At 31.7% G+C, this 18,236-nt stretch overlaps 1 protein-coding gene across 2 annotated transcripts; it reads left to right on the top strand.

Annotated features, from left to right (window-relative positions):
* Positions 1-383: 383 nt before the first annotated feature.
* LOC123007670 (probable ATP-dependent RNA helicase DDX17) lies at positions 384-15,555 on the top strand. Of its 2 annotated transcripts, XM_044403085.1 has the most exons (7): positions 384-522; positions 3,571-4,090; positions 7,107-7,645; positions 7,695-7,756; positions 10,285-10,344; positions 14,596-14,844; positions 14,896-15,555. In XM_044403085.1, exons 1-7 carry the CDS (start codon positions 500-502, stop codon positions 15,258-15,260), a joined length of 1,818 nt encoding a protein of 605 aa, XP_044259020.1. In that variant the 5' UTR covers positions 384-499; the 3' UTR covers positions 15,261-15,555. The 2 variants fall into 2 exon arrangements, with proteins under 2 accessions (XP_044259020.1, XP_044259027.1); XM_044403092.1 differs by lacking the exons at positions 14,596-14,844; positions 14,896-15,555 and adding an exon at positions 10,574-10,882.
* The last annotated feature ends 2,681 nt before the right edge of the window (positions 15,556-18,236 follow it).

Raw genomic sequence — 18,236 nt, 5'->3', positions numbered from 1 at the left:
ACCAGAAAACTAGATCTCAATTGTTAGTTTAAATTTTTTGTGTCAGTTGGTTAGTAAAATATCAGACTTTTTGAAAAAAGCTACGTTGTTTTAATTATTTATAATAGCAGTTCAGTTTGAATCACTGTCTCTTTGTTGAGGTAATTAAATACATAATTGTTATTTTACATGTTAAACTAGTCACGATTTTTGTGCCAAACTATTTATTTATTTTAAGCATAATATTAGCATTGTTGTCTTCTTTTCACCGAATCGCTGTATATGTAAAAAATACATTTTTGTAACACAATTAGTTTTGAATTTGCCGCTTCGTGTGCATTTCGTTCCCCCACTACTCAAGTTGGATCAATAAGATCTCTTCTGATTTGTTGTTTTTTATTGACGCCATCTTTGCTGTTTAAAGATGTCTGATAGGCAATTTGTTGTATAAAATTATTGTTTATAAAAATTGTGGTTAAATTTGGATCGATTTACAATAAGTGTTAAGGAGTTCAAGACGATGAGAGGACGTTCTGGAAGAAGGTAAGTCTTGAGGCTTTGTTAGGGTCGAAAGTTGTGTGTCACAATAACAATTCACTTCTGTTGCAAATGGATTTCCCTTAATTTTGACTTTAATTTACATATTATTTTCATGATTGAAAGCTAGAGCTTGCCACAATTAAAGGATAAAAATTCAAAGTTCGAATATTTTTTTCTCTAGAAAAATCTCACAATAGTGCATCACTATAGAATGCAGTTTTATTGCGAACAAAAAATTTGCTGTAAAGCAGTCTTTGACTACAAAACTTTCAAAATTCCATGAAAATCATTGACAACTAATAAAGTCTGTTTTTTCTTTAAATGGAAAGTCAAAATTTTGGTGAAAAAATTGGTAGCAGCTTGTCTCCATAGCCACAAATTAGAAATTTTTTAAAAAAATTATGGTTATATTTTCAAATTGAGATGTTGTCAAAATTTTGACTTTTATGAATCTTGTGTGCCTGTTTGCTCTTTGAAAGCGCTATAATTGAATACCTGAGGACAGACATCTTAACCTAAGATTTAAAGACAGAATTCAGTGCTAATAATTTTAATAGAAACACATTGCAAGTAGGTACAATGTTGTGGACAAAAATGAGGTTCTTGCTACAAAAACTTTAATGAAAAAGAATGTCTATACAGAAAAAAGTTATTTAGCAAAAGGTACAAGTAGGTATTATGATGATTGGCAATAAATTTTGTGTTATTTATTAAAATAAGCTCAAAGTTGATGCATTTTATAAATTCTTCTTTAGCTTTAGTTTCAAAATTGTTACTTTTTCAACTCGTTTCTCAAAAACACAAGACACTAATTTTTTAATTGCGTTCTTTCCGAGGTTCTTTCTCATTCATGTTTATTTTGTATTCTTGTCAATTTCTTGCTAAAAATTGAGAATGTTTAGCAAACCTGCATTACAAATTGCGTCTACTTTTTAACGGGTCCTTTTTCTAACTTCTTGCTTGCGAACTATTCGTTTCCAAATTTCGAAAAACTGTTAGTGTACCGAATTTGTTTCTTTTTTGGTGTTTCGTCTCTAAATTTTCTTAGACTATTTTATGTGTTGACGTTTAATGACATTGTTTTCAAATTAATTCAAAAAACCGGAACTGCCAACTTCCTTTATTAAAATTACCATGAATGAATTTACTAGACTTAAAGACTTAAGACTGTTTGGCATTTCCATTAAAAAGAAAACAGACTTTACATCACATCAAGTGCAGTCTATAAAAAGGCTGTTTTATACCATACAATATGTTTATAAAAGAACGTATGTCAAGGGTGTTGTGAAAATTTTATGAACGTACACTGGCGGACACGGAATTTTGGTCATCAAATTTATGTCAGTTCAAAAAATATCAATGTAAGCCACGCTTTAAAAAAAAACGGATTATATTTGAATGTCAGTTATCATGACAATAAAGCACAGACTACAGTGAATTTTTGTGAATTCACTGAAATTGGGCGGACAAAATTCACTGTCCATCACTGTACGATTAAAAAGTTTTTGTACTAAGTTGGCGTACTATAGTTGAGGACGTATGTCGCATGACAGTTCGTATGTTAGCTAGATGTCAGAAAATTGTTTTATAAAAATTTAAAAATTGTTTTAAGCAAATTGAATTATTTTATGAAATGTCTCAAAAAATGAGATGTTGGTGTTTATCATAGAAATCGTTCACCACAGTTTCCTGTCACATAAAAATTATTTTGACATTTCTCATCATTTGTCATTGTGACATTTTATCTTCTGGAGACACACGTTTTAAATTTCTACGCTTGCTGGATGGATAGACTTTTAGATCGGACTGTGTTTTTCATTAAAGGTTTGGCATTTCATTAAGTGTACCAGTCTATGCATGACATATGTTTACGAAATTTTTACTCTTCATATGTAACAATTCTATCGCCATTCTGTCACATTCCATGGTGTTTTTTTCTATATGACATACACTGGCGGACATGGAATTATGGACGATTTGTCATTCTACTGACATAAAAATGTAAAACGGGCCTTAGGCAACTAACTTCACTTTCGGTTTTTGTAATTTGGATCCTGACAGCTAGAGAAAAAATGACAACAAATCAAAATAATTTATTGAACTTATACAGTGAAATCAAAAAGTCTGTTTATCAAGCAAGCGTAGAAATTTAAAACGTATGTCTGTGGAAGATAAAATGTCACAATGACAAATGAGAAATGTCAAAATAATTTTTATGTAAATTATAACAGGAAACCGTGGTGAACGATTTTTATGAATAAACACCAACAAAATCTCATTTTAGGATATTTTGAGACGTTTCATAGAATAATTCAATTCAATTAGCTTAGTGTTTTAATTTTTATAAAATATTTTTTGACATCTAGATAAATACGAACTGCCATGCAACATACGTCCTCAACTAGGACGCCTACTTGATAGAAAGACTTTTTGATCGCACTGTATAAAAACACGTATTGCTGGCATTTTTGTTTCGGAAAATCGACGCCAAAAATAAATTTCAACTAAAAATTTCAAATTTTAGTTCCAAACGTCAATCATAATGACAATAAAGCGTAGCTTGCATTGACATTCTTTGAGCTGACATAAATTTTATGTCCTTAATTCCGTGTCCGCCACTGTAGTAGAGTTTTTTGGTCTTTTATAAACACTTTGTATTTAATATCAACATTGAGGTCCCATTTTTTTTGACCGTGATGCAAAATACAGTCTTCGTGAGTGCTTTACGTATTTTTTGCTGATCAAATCTTCTTTTTTTGGCTAAACTTGTTAAAATTGTTAAATAATCAACACTTGACACGTTTGGAAATTTTCAGTTCGCCATTGCTAGAAAGATTACTTTTGTAGAACCCTGTCACTGGTTAAAACAAAATGTACTTATTTTCGTTACAGCATGATCTAAATAAATCCTCGTTGGATTAATATTTTTTTATATTATTGTCTATTGGTTTTTAAATTTATGTTTACAAATTACTTTTTGAAACTGTTGTTTATTGAATAAACAATATTTTCAGTTGTATATAAACTTTTAACCAAATTTAAACTTGCTAGATCGAGGAGCCGAGATCGTCGTCGCTCGCGGAGCCGCGACCGCGGTTACGGCGGCGGTGGACGCCGCAACACCGCCGGTGCTAACTTACGAAAACCCCGCTGGGATTTAAGCCGTCTTGAACCGTTCAAAAAAGACTTCTATGTACCACATCCTAACGTAACAAACCGTCCAAGCTACGAAGTGGAAGAATGGCGAAGAGACAAAGAGATTACTCTGAAAGGAAAATGCATCCCAGATTTAGTGTTTACATTCGAGGAAGCTGGTTTTCCAGACTACGTTATGTCCGAAATTCGTAAAATGGGCTTTAAACATCCGACACCTATACAGTCGCAAGGATGGCCTATTGCATTATCGGGACGTGATATGGTTGGAATAGCTTCAACAGGGTCTGGAAAAACGCTTTCGTATATCCTTCCAGCGATCGTACACATCAACCATCAGCCGAGGTTATTGCGAGGCGATGGACCCATTGCGTTGGTGTTGGCACCCACGAGAGAGCTGGCACAGCAGATACAACAGGTTTGAAAATTGTCGAAATTTAATCATAACACTGGCCGACAAAAAAAAAATTCATGTCGTGACAACTTGACAAATTATACAGGCTGTTTTATGAAAAACGCCCCAAGCCATAACTCCATTATTTTTAAACTTATGACAAAACTTCTTAGAACAAAGTTGAATATTTTTTGTCATCTATCGTTTAGGATAGATGCTAAATTAATGCTGTTTTCTGTTTCACGGGAAATCACATCAACTTTATTTTTTTTAATTGCAACACCCTGTATATTTTACCACTTTTGGATTCTTTGTTTAATTGTCTTTTAACAAGTTTTAGTACCATATGCCTAAAACTAACCGTTCGTGAGATATTCACCAAATAATGTGTTTATTAAAGTAGGCAGTGGAAAACAATAATATCAAGTAATGTTGACAAATATTATTCCTTTGCATTTTCTCTTACTGTTTTTATACTTTTTAATGTTAATCATGGATGATAATGTGTTAACAGACATATATTGAATAAAATAAAAATTGTGGGAGAGCACTACGCTTTTACACTGGGTGATTTCTGATGAGAGACGTTCCAAATCGTCGAAAATTTAAGCGACTTAAAGAAAATTTGAGGATTTTTTGGGCTTTTAGAAAACCCAAATTAAAACACCTCCAATTTCAAAGAGATACAGAATTAGATAGGTATTGAAGAAAATGCAAGAACATGAATTCAAGAAATTGCAAGTAACGTTGGCTTACCGCACGCAACTGTTCTAATTTGGGTTTTTTTAAAAACCCCAAACATCCTCAAATTTTCTTCAGGTCGACGAATTGGAACTTCTCTTATTGGAAACCGCCCAGTGTAAAGGCGTTGTGGTCTCCCAACTATTTTTATTGCTTTCAAAATATTCTTGAATCATGTCTGTTAACACATTATCACCAGAACACCAAAAAGTATAAAAATAATAAGAGAAAATGCAAAGTAATAATATTTGTCAACATTACTTAATATTATTGTTTTCCACTACCTACTTTAATAAATTTTTAATTGACTCATATCTCACGAACGGTTGGTTTTAGGCACATGGTACTAAAACTTGTTAAAAGACTATTAAACAAAGAATCCAAAAGTGGTAAGATATACAGGGTCTTCCAATAAAAACAAATAAAGTTGATGTCATTTCCGGTGAAACAGAAAACAGCATTAATTTAGCATCTATCCCAAACGATAGATGACAAAAAATGTTCACAGTCCACACACTTTGAACTAAATAATTTTTTTCTAATTTAAATGAATTTAAAATACTTTAACTTTAAAAAATCATTACTCAATAACTATTAGGCCGATTTCCTTCAAATAAAGACCATTCTAAAGGGATGGACTTGCCCTTTAGAATGATTGCAATTTGAAATTGAATATTGGCAAACTTTTCTTCGAACAGTGTTCGAAAAAGTTCGAAGTAAATCGAAATAATCTAAGAAAAACCCTACGAGTAAATTTTTTTTCATCATTACCATCGTGTAGAGCATCTCATTATTAGTTGTAATCCAAATTTTTAAAATAATATACCGAGTAGTTTTCAAGATATGATTTTTTGAAGTTAAGGTTTGCTAATCAAGCATTGCTCCATATACTTTACCATTACATATCAAATTACATATAAAATTAAAAACAATTAAAATCAATTAAAATTCCCCTATTTGTTTATTCTTGCTGTCAAATTTCTGTGGGAACCCCATAATAATAACAACCAAGTTGTATTAGACCTATTTGTAACTTACGGCCAAAAGGACAGAATAATTCAAAGAACCTGTCTTGCCCTCATATGAAATATTTTTTAAAGTCTACTTGATTAACGATGAAAATGAAGCAATAAAATTCGTTTTTCGTGATTGTTTCAAAAATTGCAAGCGATAGGTATAGGCCATGTTAATAAAAGTCTTAATAAAAATCGATATTTTTTGATTGCCATTGAGAAAAGGTCATTCTACTTAAAAAAAACTGAAATAGCCCTTTTTGATAACTATTTTCAAAAGATCATATTAACCTTGAAATTTGAGAATTGACAATATTGAGCTACTTTAGAAGATTCTCTACATTCAATTATCCAAATCAAAAAAAAAAAAATTTACTTATTGCAAAGGTTCAAGAGCTGTGAGATTTTTTATAGTCGCGCTGCATCGAATAAAGATCCGTGGACCGCCCACAAAAAAAGTGACAGTCAAATAACAGCCAATTCTGAAATACACTACACATACACAAAAAATCACATTTCTTGACACAAATAACATAAACGTCATTAGATTGTCAAAATCGACTTTCTTTGAACAATTAGCACGTTTTTTCTTTTTTCACTTATAAATAAATTAACGAGAGCTTTTTTTCCAAGTAAACTTGACATTTTAATGAGAATTTTGTTTTCTGGCAATTTAACGAAAAAAACTGCTTCTGAACAAATTACGATTTCGTAGGCCGAGTAATTTTTTCTGTCAGTTTTTTGAGTTAAATTGCCTTAAGGAAACAAAACTCGAATTAAAAATGTCAAGTTTTCTTCGTGAAAACAAGCTTGAGTGTAATTCGGCAAGAATACGAATATGAATACGTAAATCACTAAATTAACAAATAAGGTGTAATATTTAATTACACAATTAAAAAGTTAGTTTCCGTTTTGTCGCTGTCATAGTGACAAAAACACCGCGGTTTATGGGATTTTTAGTGTATGAAAAAAATTGTCACTTATAATTACACTTTTTACTCGTTCGGTTTTTCTTAAATTACTTCGATTTACTTTGAACTTCTTGGAACACTGTTCGAAGAATAGTTTGCCAATATTCAATTTCAAATTGCATATCATTCTAAAGGGCAAGTCCATCCCTTTAGAATGGTCTTTATTTGAAGAAAATCGGCCTAATAGTTATTGAGAAATGATTTTTTTAAGTTAAAGTATTCATTTATTCATTAGAAAAAAAATATTTAGTTCAAAGAGTGGAATTTTTGATTTTTTTTTGTCGCTTTGTTTAATCAAAACAATTGTTGCTTTAGGTCGCAACTGACTTTGGTCGTTCATCTAAAATTCGCAACACTTGCGTTTTTGGAGGAGCCCCAAAAGGACCCCAAGCTAACGATTTAATGGATGGTGTCGAAATTGTCATAGCAACTCCAGGCAGATTGATAGATTTCTTAGAAAGTAATAGAACGAATCTTAGACGTTGCACATATTTAGTTTTAGACGAGGCAGATAGGATGCTTGATATGGGTTTTGAACCCCAAATTCGTAAAATAATAGAACAGATAAGACCAGACAGACAAACTTTAATGTGGTCAGCGACTTGGCCTAAAGAAGTTCAAGCCCTAGCGGCCGAGTTTCTAAAAGATTACATTCAGATAAATGTAGGTTCATTGCAGCTGTCTGCAAATCATAACATACTTCAGATTATTGATGTATGTCAGGAATATGAGAAAGAGACGAAATTGAGTACGCTTCTTAAAGAAATCATGGCAGAGAAGGAAAATAAAACGATCATTTTTATTGAAACTAAAAAGAGAGTGGATGAGATTACGAGAAAAATGAAACGTGATGGGTAGGTAATAGTTCCTTGGGTGATACTTTCAGTAAGTTTTTGTTTTTAGATGGCCAGCGGTCTGCATACATGGAGACAAGTCGCAACAGGAGCGAGATTGGGTTTTACAAGGTATATACGAGTAGCATACAGGGTGATTTTTGTAGGGCCTACATTAGATACATTTCAAATTGAAATTTTGTGTGTAACCAAAATCGATCATTTTCAATTCAACTGAATTATTTCCAAAATGGCTGAACTTTCGGATCTATAACTTTGAAATTTAAGTGGAAACCACTCATTTTTGTTGCACTTTTGAATTTGCTTTTTCAATCTGAGTAAAACATACTCAAGTTGTTGGTACTTCTCTGTCATAGTTTTTGACATATTGATGGTTATGTGGATACGAGATATTTTAAAATATGTAGATACCATCTTAACCATCGCTATGTAATTTTTTGGTCGAAATTTTTATTTGCAGAGTTCATTAAACAAATCACAGCCCTTGAACCCTTTTGCAATATGTGAAAAAAAATTGCATTTAATAACCGAAGGTTTGAAAAATCTTCCAAGTAGCTCAAGAGTGTACTCTCAAATTTCAAGGCTAATATGGTTTTTAAAAAATGTTATCAAAAAACAGCTATAACTCAGTTTTTTCCAATAGCAAGACCTCATTTTGTCAGCATGTCCTTCAGTTTTTGAAATAATCACGAAAAACGGGTATTAACTTGTTATTTTCATTGTTAATCAAGTTGACTTTAGAAAATGGTCAATAATTATTATTGCCACATTTTGATCTTTTAATTAGTTTTTAACTTATTCATTATTGACTAAGCAGTAAAACAATAATAATTATGGCTTATTATTACCAACCAAGTTGTATTAGACCTATTTGTAACTTACGGCCAAAAGGACAGAATAATTCAAAGAACCTGTTTTGCCTTCAATGTGAAATATTCTCGCATAACGATAGTTAAATTTTTTCGAATCAGACCACTGACCATTTTCCAAAGTGATTAACTATGAAAATAAAGCAATAAAATTCGTTTTTCGTGATTATTTCCAAAATTTGCAAGCGATGGGTATAGGACATGTTGATAAAAGTCTTCATAAAAATCGATATTTTTTTGATTGCCATTGAGAAAAGATCATTCTACTTAAAAAAAATCTGGTGTAAACATCAAACGACTTGCCTTATCCTACTTATTTGGAAAACATCCTTAGGGTGTTGGAAATCTGAGTAACAAACCTAACGTTTGCGTTAGTGCCACCTACCGGTACATGCGAAATAGATCATAGTTGTCGCGGGTTCGAGTCTGAGGTTAAGTTCGGTAGCCAATATTATTTTTATTTTATCACATTTTACTGTTTAATAAGATATATTTCATGATTCTAAATAATTTTTATTCCTATGAATATCTTCAACCTTATAATTTTACGGCCGATTTTTGGTGTTTGCGACCGATTTTTACCAATTGTTTCGTGCTGCGTCCCTTTCCTAGAAGTAACTTACATACCAAATTTCAATTTTTTAGCTTTTATCGTTCTCGAGATATGCTGTTTACAGACACACACACACACACGACCCAATGGCCCAAACCAACATTTTTGGTGTCTTGAAGCTATAATTCGTCCAGAAATGTAAAAATATAGGTAGGACAAATTTCAGCCGATTACAATACTTTTCTTATAGGATAAGGAAAGTAAAAAATGAGCTAGCCATTTTTTGATAACCATTTTCAAAAATTCATATTTAACCTTGTAATTTTAGAATTGACAATCTTGAGCTACTTTAGAAGATTCTTCAAACATTCAATTATTCAAATCAAAAAAAAAAAAATTTAACTTATTGCAAAGGTTCAAGAGCTGTGATTTTTTAGATAGACCCGTGCAAATAAAAATTTTGACAAAAAAATTGACATACGTGAAAAACTATGGCAGATCAAGTACCAGCAATTGGGTTCGTTTCACTCGGTTTGAGAAAGCGAATTCAAATTACAAAAAAATGGGTATTTTCCATTTAAGATTTGAATTTTTCAGCCATTAAAAAAAAAATTAGTTAAATTAAGAATTGTCGATTGTTATCGCAAACAAAGCTATATTGTTATTTTTAAGTTAAAAAGTTTCTTATGTAGGCTCTTTAACAATCAGAATCAGATAGTTATTATACATACTTATAAATAAAAAAAATGCTCACTAACTGTTATTAGTGAAGTTTTTTTTTCTATACAGGGTGTTTTACATAATTTTACGAGGCCTGCGCCTGTAAGATGCATATACATATTCCGATACGAACACGATTACTGAAAAAATGGATAATCGTTTCTAGTTTGTTCACCCTTTTAAAAATTACAATATTTTTAGTTAGTTAGTAATTAAGATAGATAAACTAGAATCATATTAATGCCGTCTCTTGATAGAACAAATGATAATTGTTTATGAAAAACTGCAGTTTAGGACAATTAATGAAACAGTGATTACTTTAACAACTACTGTCATGGGTTTCCAAAAATTAAATACATAATTAAATAAATGTGTATTTTTGTATCTAGTGTTTTGTGAATCTTGTATATTTGGGTGCGTACAAGGCTCGTAAAGTTGTGTGAAACACCATGTATTATGATGATAATACATGATTAATTTTCAACATTTTCTTTAAGATTTCAGGACTGGTAAGGCCCCAATTCTGGTGGCGACGGACGTGGCAGCGCGGGGTTTAGGTACGTGGTATAGTGGCGTATTTGGCTTGTTTAATTTTCTAATTTCTTTTTGATTTAACAAACGTGTTTGGCAGGCTAATAGCATTGAGAGTCGTATGTTTTGTTTGTATTTTTTTTGTTCGATCTAGTTGTAACTAGATGTTAGTTTTGATATTAGCCTGTCGACCAGTGTGCATGGGACAATGATCAGCAATAGCGATTATAAAATGGCCACTACTCTTTTTTCCAGAGGCACAAGCGTGTTAATGACAGAATCATTGTCATTGTGGCTGTGCCTCTCAATCGGACGACGATCAATGTGCGCTAAGGCGGCCATGTTGGAGTCTGTGGTCTAGGACTGCCGGCTATAACCTGGTCGTGGGCGGGCCTACTCGACGACGCTGCCCCACGCCGGACTCAGATTTGGGTTGGCTTGGCTGCGAGGCGCAGTGTCCGTCTGACACTCGCTCCAGGTCTAAGATAGAGACTTGGACGCATCTCTGTGAGCTGGACTCGTGTCGTGGTCCTTACTGTACTGCTGACATTCCCATTGAAAAGATGCACTGTTTTGGTATGCATTTTATACAGACACCAATCAAATCAATTTCAGATTATGATGCCAAATTTGTTTTCAAACATAGGTAGGATATGTGTTTGTATTTTTTATTTATATTCTTATTTATCTATTATGTACCATCCACCAATCTGCGAAACAAATACTCATTCTCTTCATTCATGTACACCCATTTCTTTTATTGTTGTTGCCTTTAATAATGATTTTATTATCGCTATATTGTAATGTCGTAATTAATGGACAATCTTATGTTTAATAGCTATTTGACAACAAGTTTGTTAATGAAAACAATTAATAATCGAATATTCTAATGCTGCGAACGTAGCGAGTGCCATAACTTTATAGTTTATTGTTAATCGTTGACCAACAAACGAATTACAATAGTATTAACCACTTGACTTAAAACTCTTCTCTTAACTTGACATGTGTGATATTTGTACACCACCATATGGATTATAGTCAAATTTTTAACCTCATGAAGCAGCTTACACAAAACCTTGGATCAAGCTGAATTTTGACTCCAGTGCCGGCAATGGCCCTGAAAAATATACCACAGCCATAAATTAATATATTTTACTGAAAAAAAAAGTAAAGAATGTCTGTAGGAAATAACCATTGTGAAAAAAATATGTGATTTGCTTTATTTATTGATTTTTACTTATTATGTAATTTATTATACTAGAGCCGAGATTAGTTTTTATCTGCCCCGGCCATTGGTTTTCTTAGCAATCAATGAAATATGTCTTCAAGGCGATCAGATTTAAACTGAAAAATGTTACACTACTCCAAAAAATCAAAAGGAAAGGCTGTAATTCATGAAAAAATGGCCGTATCTAGATTAAAAAAAACATTTTGAAGCTTTAAGTTTCTAGTTTTGAGATCTTTTGGTAAATATTTTTTCTGTGCTACGGTTATCTCGCAATTCTAAGTAATAGCGCGAGACATTTTTTTTTATATTTTCGTTTTTGGTCCACGGATGTGGGGAATTTTTTTTTTAGTTAAGTCAATGCATAGGGCGGATAGCATGTTTGTTCACCTTTAATATGCTTTTTTCATATTTCCTTTACGTTAATTTGTCGCTGAGATATCTGACTTTAAATGAAAAAGGATCCTCTTGTCTTTGATCATCGATATCTCAGCAACCAATGACCACACAGAGAATATAAAGGTAGTTTCAAAAAGTGGAATAAATGCCTTATAAGATCCTCTTAAGATTTTTTCGAAAATATTTTTTTTACCTTTAACATTTATTTAAAGAAAAAAATAAGTTTTTCGCTGTTTTAGTAAATCTACCGCGTATTTACTAATATTTTTGACTTTTTTTTTCAAAAATTAATAAGTATTGTTTCTTGAAGTTTTTTACAAATTTAAAAAAATCGTAAAACACTTTTTTGAATTTTTTCTCTAAAATTAATAACTAATGCACAATTGTAAACAAGTCGGAAAAAAATTGTTGTTTTTTTTTTATTTTGATGAAGATTAGGCAATGTTCAGAAACAATATGTGCAATTGTTCCTTTAATTCTTTTGCAAAACTTTGATCAATCGGTTCGAGAAATCGGTTTGATGGATCGATTTAAAAATTAGCAGGGCTGTGGGGGATACTTTAAGCTGTAAAATCACCTAAAAACATTAGTTTCCCCATCAATATTGGTGAATAAGCGGTAGATTTACTAAAACAACGTAAAAAGTTACTTTTTTCTCTTTTATCTTTAATCAATGTTAAAGATGAAAAAAAAATATTTTCCAAAAAATCATAAAAGGTCCTTATAAGACATTTATTCCAGTTTTTGACACAACTCTTATATTCTCTGTGTAGTCATTGCTTGCTGAGATATCGATGATCAAAGACAAGAGGATCGTTTTTCATTTAAAATCAGATATCTCAACGACAAATTATCATAAAGAGAATATGAAGAAAGCATATTAAAGGTAAACAAACATGATATCCGGCCTATGAATTGACTTCACTAACAAAAAATTCTTCACGTCCGTGGACCAAGAACAAACAACATAAAAATTTGGAATTTTATCTTCTTGTGCTATTAGAATTGCGTGATAACCGTAGCACAGAAAAAATATTTGCCAAAAGATCTCAAAACTAGCAACTTAAAGCTACAAAATGTTTTTTTTTAATCTAGATACGACCATTTTTTGACGAATTACAGCCTTTAAAAATTACTAAAAAAAATTGGGAAAATTTTTTGTTCCTTTAATTTTTTAGAGTAGTATTTTTATATTTGATATTCTCACAGTTGTGCTGACAGTTTTCTAAAAGATTCAATTATTATTCAATTCTTTTCATTATTTTTATTAATGATATAGGATGTAATTTTGATAGTGATTATCGTATATTTGCTGATGATCTTAAGATATTTAGAAAGGTTTCGGAATCTCGTGACATGTCTGTACTACAATCTGACTTAAATAAGTTACAAAACTGGTGTGCAAATAACAAAATGTTTTTAAATGTTGAAAAGTGTCAGTCTATTGTTTTCAGCAGGAAAATCTCTCCAACCTTACCGAATTATTTTATTAATAGTACAAAAATTATAGTAAAACAGTCTGTGAGAGATTTAGGTATATTACTTGATAGTAAATTAACTTTTATTCAACACCTTGAATTTATCATTTGTAGAGCTAATAAGACACTTGGCCGCATAAAACGTTATTGTCGTAAGTTTAGAAATTTTAATTCGATCAAAATGCTATATGTTTCACATGTACGTTCAATCCTCGAATATGGTTCCATAATCTGGAATCCAGATTACAAAATTCATGTTGGTAGGCTTGAAACAATACAGTTAAAAAAATTTAAATATATAAGATGGTTGCTGCCTTATTATGTGCAAGACAATATTTCTTTAAATTATATGTCTCTTACACTTGAAATTAGAAGAACATATCACGCTTTATGTTTTGTTTATAAACTTTTAAATAATTTGATTTATGATACTTCAATACTAAATTTAATTAATTTTCACGTTCCACAGTATAATAGTAGATCAAACCAATTATTCAAAATTTCGTTTGCTCATAATAATTATCTGTTTAATTCTCCTCTAAATGATCTTTTAAGAATTTGTAACATGTACAGTGCCAAGTTGGACTTTTTTAATTTTAAATCCTTTAATAGTTTCAAGTGTTTTCTAAAAGTTTCGTTGAGTTAGACATTTAGTATTTTTTAATTATGTTTATATGGTGCTTGTTTTCTATTATAATTTTATTATTACTTAATGTAAAGGATATTACCGTTAAATAAAGTTATTATCAGTTTGGGGAAAAGTAATAATGACAGTGATTTTGGCTTTAATTTTGAAGTTTTGGAATAATTTTATTTTCGTTTTGTTTTTAATTTTGTTTGTTGTACATATTAAATCAGACTTTAACTGTGATTGGCTATTTTATGTTGGTGGGACAGATCAAATGTTATAAGTGTTATAACGGTACTACTTATAAGAGTTTGGTTCTTAAGCAGTAATTTCCTTTTTCCTAATGCATTCGTATTGTTCTTTTACTAAAAAAAAAAAACAACTAAAGACTTATTTTCTCCAATAATTTTACGAAATAGTGTGATGAATTTGGCCTATGAGATGAATTGTGGATTCTCTCGAAACAAATCAGTTAATTTTATGTAAAACTAAAGAGGCAACAACAATCATAAGCCACCTACCGCTTGTAACAATTCCAATTTTCCAGATGTAGAAGACGTAAAATTTGTAATCAATTTTGACTACCCGTCCAATTCCGAAGACTACGTGCACCGTATTGGTCGCACGGGGCGTTCGCAACGCACCGGAACAGCCTATACATTTTTCACACCGTCAAACGCCAACAAAGCGGCCGATTTGGTGTCCGTTCTTAAGGAAGCCAAACAAGTAATCAATCCGAAGCTTCAAGAAATGGCCGATAATCGAAACTGGGGCTCAAATGGCAATTCGGGTCGTGGTAAGTCCTGACTTACCAAACTTATTGTTTTTATAAATAAATTAAAAATAGGACGCAATCGTTGGGGCAGAGGCCGAGGCCACCAGCTGTCACACAGGTCGCTTTCCCGCTCGAGATCGCGGTCTCCTCGTAGAGGAAGACGAGACAGGACGCGATCGAGAGATAGAAACAGGAGAAAGAAGTCGCGTAGTATAAGTAGGGATCGTAGTCCTCGTAATAACAAGTCAGCACCCTCACAACAGCCTCCACCCCAACCCTTGATGTCGTATCAAAACATCCCTCCACCAACACCGTTCGGGAGTTACTCTTTGTCCAATGGATCGATGTTTTTTAACGCACCGCCGCCACCGCCCCCAACACAAGGTGTTACAGGGTTGTATTACAACTATACTGCGCCGCCTCCGACACCGCGTTAATGTGAGGCGTGATTTATTTGCGGTACCTGACTGTTGTATTAGGTTTTAGACAGTGGTATGGAAATTGTCCTATTAATTTAGTTATCTCGATTTTTGTATTATGTACATATTAAACGAAGTATTTTCAGCTCTTTATTTTAACAATTAAGTAGGATTGCGTTAGATTCCTATGTAATATACTTTATAAAATTATTATTTGTACTGTTCTAATGTTTTAAGACGTCTATTGATTCTTTAAGATTCTCTGTCAATTATTTATTTCGTACTTTTACAGTAATAAACTAGCTGTTTTAATTGAAGTTTTCTTCTTTCCGCAAAAATATTTTACCGATTTATTTACCGTTTTCGGATATAAACATAGGATTTTTTGTTGTTTAAAGTAAATGCTCCTCAAATATTATCATTACAAGAATATCGTTAGGGTAATATAAATTAACATTTCCAAGGGGGAGTAACAGAATTTTTTTTATAATTCTTGTAATAGAGCTTGTTCCAAATCTGGTGGTGAACTGACGTGATAAGTGAATGAATTTTGACACTAAACATGTTTGTCCAAAACCACTGTTTTTCTTTAAAAAATTATAAGTAGGTACTCATACATAACGCATGAAAATAATTTTTACCAATAGTATTACTAATAATCTTCGTCCTCAAAATTACTAAATCAAAAATAGCTTTCATAAGTTCGTTGACGATTTTTAAATCTAAATGATTTTCCCCACTTAAATATTGGTCTTTATTTGGAATCACCCGATTTCGAACAACCAAGGATGTTTAATACAAGATCTGCCATTATATTAATTATAAATTTTGTAAGTAGAAAGTGTAAATGAAAAAGGTCCTAGTTATTTGACTCACATAATGACTATAATTCAATCGGATGATTTATACACTCGCCGTTGGCTTGCGTATAAACTTATCACTCTCTTGAATTATAACCACCATTATGTGCTCGCAAAATAATATACTATTATTATTGTATTTTGGAACTAAAAACTTGTTTATCTACGACTCTTGAATAATAATGTTATTATAGGCGTATCTGTAGACACATAATTTAGTTCATTTTTTATTAGTATACATAGCCTTATGTATACTTTTAAAAAAACCGGGTCAATTTCAATGTTAATATCGCAATTACGATTAGCCGTTAGTCTAGGCATAGGCAACCAATATTCCAAAGGCTTTAATATCGATAAGTAAAAGACAAACTTTTAAAAACAACAAAGTAAATGTTATTAAATATTATTTAAAAAAAATAAAATTCATCAAAACATGAAAAATATTTAATAATTAAAGCAAGTGTTCAAAATGTTTTCCTTGCAGTTCCAAACAGTAACCCAAGCGATTTTGAAAACTCCGCCACTGCATTCCTGATAAATTCAGGATCTATATTATTACATTCCGTACGAATACGTTCTTTCAGCTCTTCTAAATTTTGCATTGGAACATTAGTATAAATTTTTATTTTTAAATACCCCCAAAGAAAAAAATCGTTACGTGCCAAGTTTGGCGACCGTGGAGGCTATGCAATGGGATTATATGTCCCGATATTAACTTTTTAAAGCTGCACTTTAATTTTCAAGACTGACACTTGACAAACTTGACACAAAATTTTAGTTTTAAATATTTTAATATCTAGTACCCTCTAAAAGCTTGAAATGTTGGTCGCCTACTTATGAAATTGACCCGGTTTTTTTAACTGTATACATAGTGCTATGTACAGGGCGATTCAGATAAGATAATGAGCCTGACGATCTGGCGATGCAACCCAAAAAACATATTTCATTTACGTTCTGATCTAATTTTAATTACGATTTGCATTTGCAATCCAAGTTATCTTATGTTGCTCTGATTGTGCTTTGACAAGCAACATATGATTTATAAAAAAAAAACTGTTACATAATACTCTATATTTCACTATTTATATTCCATCGCCTACTCTTTGAAGGCAATTTGACATTTTTATTAATTAAATTAAAACCTCAACTTTGTCAATACCAAAAATCGAAAATATTTCATAGTCGTAGATAAAGCTTAGTATTCTACTCGCATATAATGGCTATTATTCACTCAAGTAATCCAAAAACTTGTCTACTTCACATACACTTCTGCATACACGCATTCAGAAAAACATGTTCTATTAAAATATGTAACCAAACATACACCGTCCTATTTAAAAAAAAAAAAAACAGTTGACTGTCGTTATTTTAACACATGTCATTTTTACGTCAGTTTGACGGCGCCATTTAATACAGTTTGATGTGCGATTTACGAAAATATATACTTTATGGCTCATATTATCTGACATAACCAAGTTATAAGGGTGCGACAGGCAACCTGGGACACCCGGTATACGCTCGTTGAATAATATACTATTATAAGCATCTATTTGGGCTTTTTTATGACATACGTTCGGCAAAATAGACGACTATGTTTATGTTGATTTTTTTTAGAATATTAAATTCATATTTCACAAAAGTAAACCGCATTCTAAAAGAAAATAAAACGTTGTATGTACCACGGGCGTAATTGTTAGGAAATTAAGCGCTTGGTATAGTTGCGGAATTAAAAAAAAATTAAAACTCTAAAACAACCTTTATATAAATAACTTCATTTTTTACTCTTGTCATGTTTATGTCATTTGGACTTATTTACTTTCAAAAATAGTGATTTTTGGCATAATAACGGGTAGGCAGCAGATCAAAGCGGAAAGCGATTACACTTAGTACAATTAATAAATTTCCTGAGACAGACAAATTGTTTAATTAACACTTTTAACAACAAAAAAAGTCATGATGACAGTAAAGGGTAGTTTACAGTTTGAACTGTCAGAAAAATACTGCCCGAAATTTTAATTACGCAACTGTACACATATTGTAAATAACTATTTTACTTAAATCTTAATACGACGGTATCTTGACCTAGTTTCTGCACTGGTCTTCCCAGACTTAGTATCTCTTCCCAATTAACTTT

This window comes from Tribolium madens, unplaced genomic scaffold (genome assembly GCF_015345945.1).
Source record: "Tribolium madens isolate multiple individuals breed KSU strain unplaced genomic scaffold, Tmad_KSU_1.1 Scaffold_11;HRSCAF=98;Tcas5.2_LG3b, whole genome shotgun sequence".
Lineage (NCBI taxonomy): Eukaryota > Metazoa > Arthropoda > Insecta > Coleoptera > Tenebrionidae > Tribolium > Tribolium madens.
Note: the sequence above shows the minus strand (reverse complement) of the source record. Positions and strands in the feature narration are given on the sequence as shown.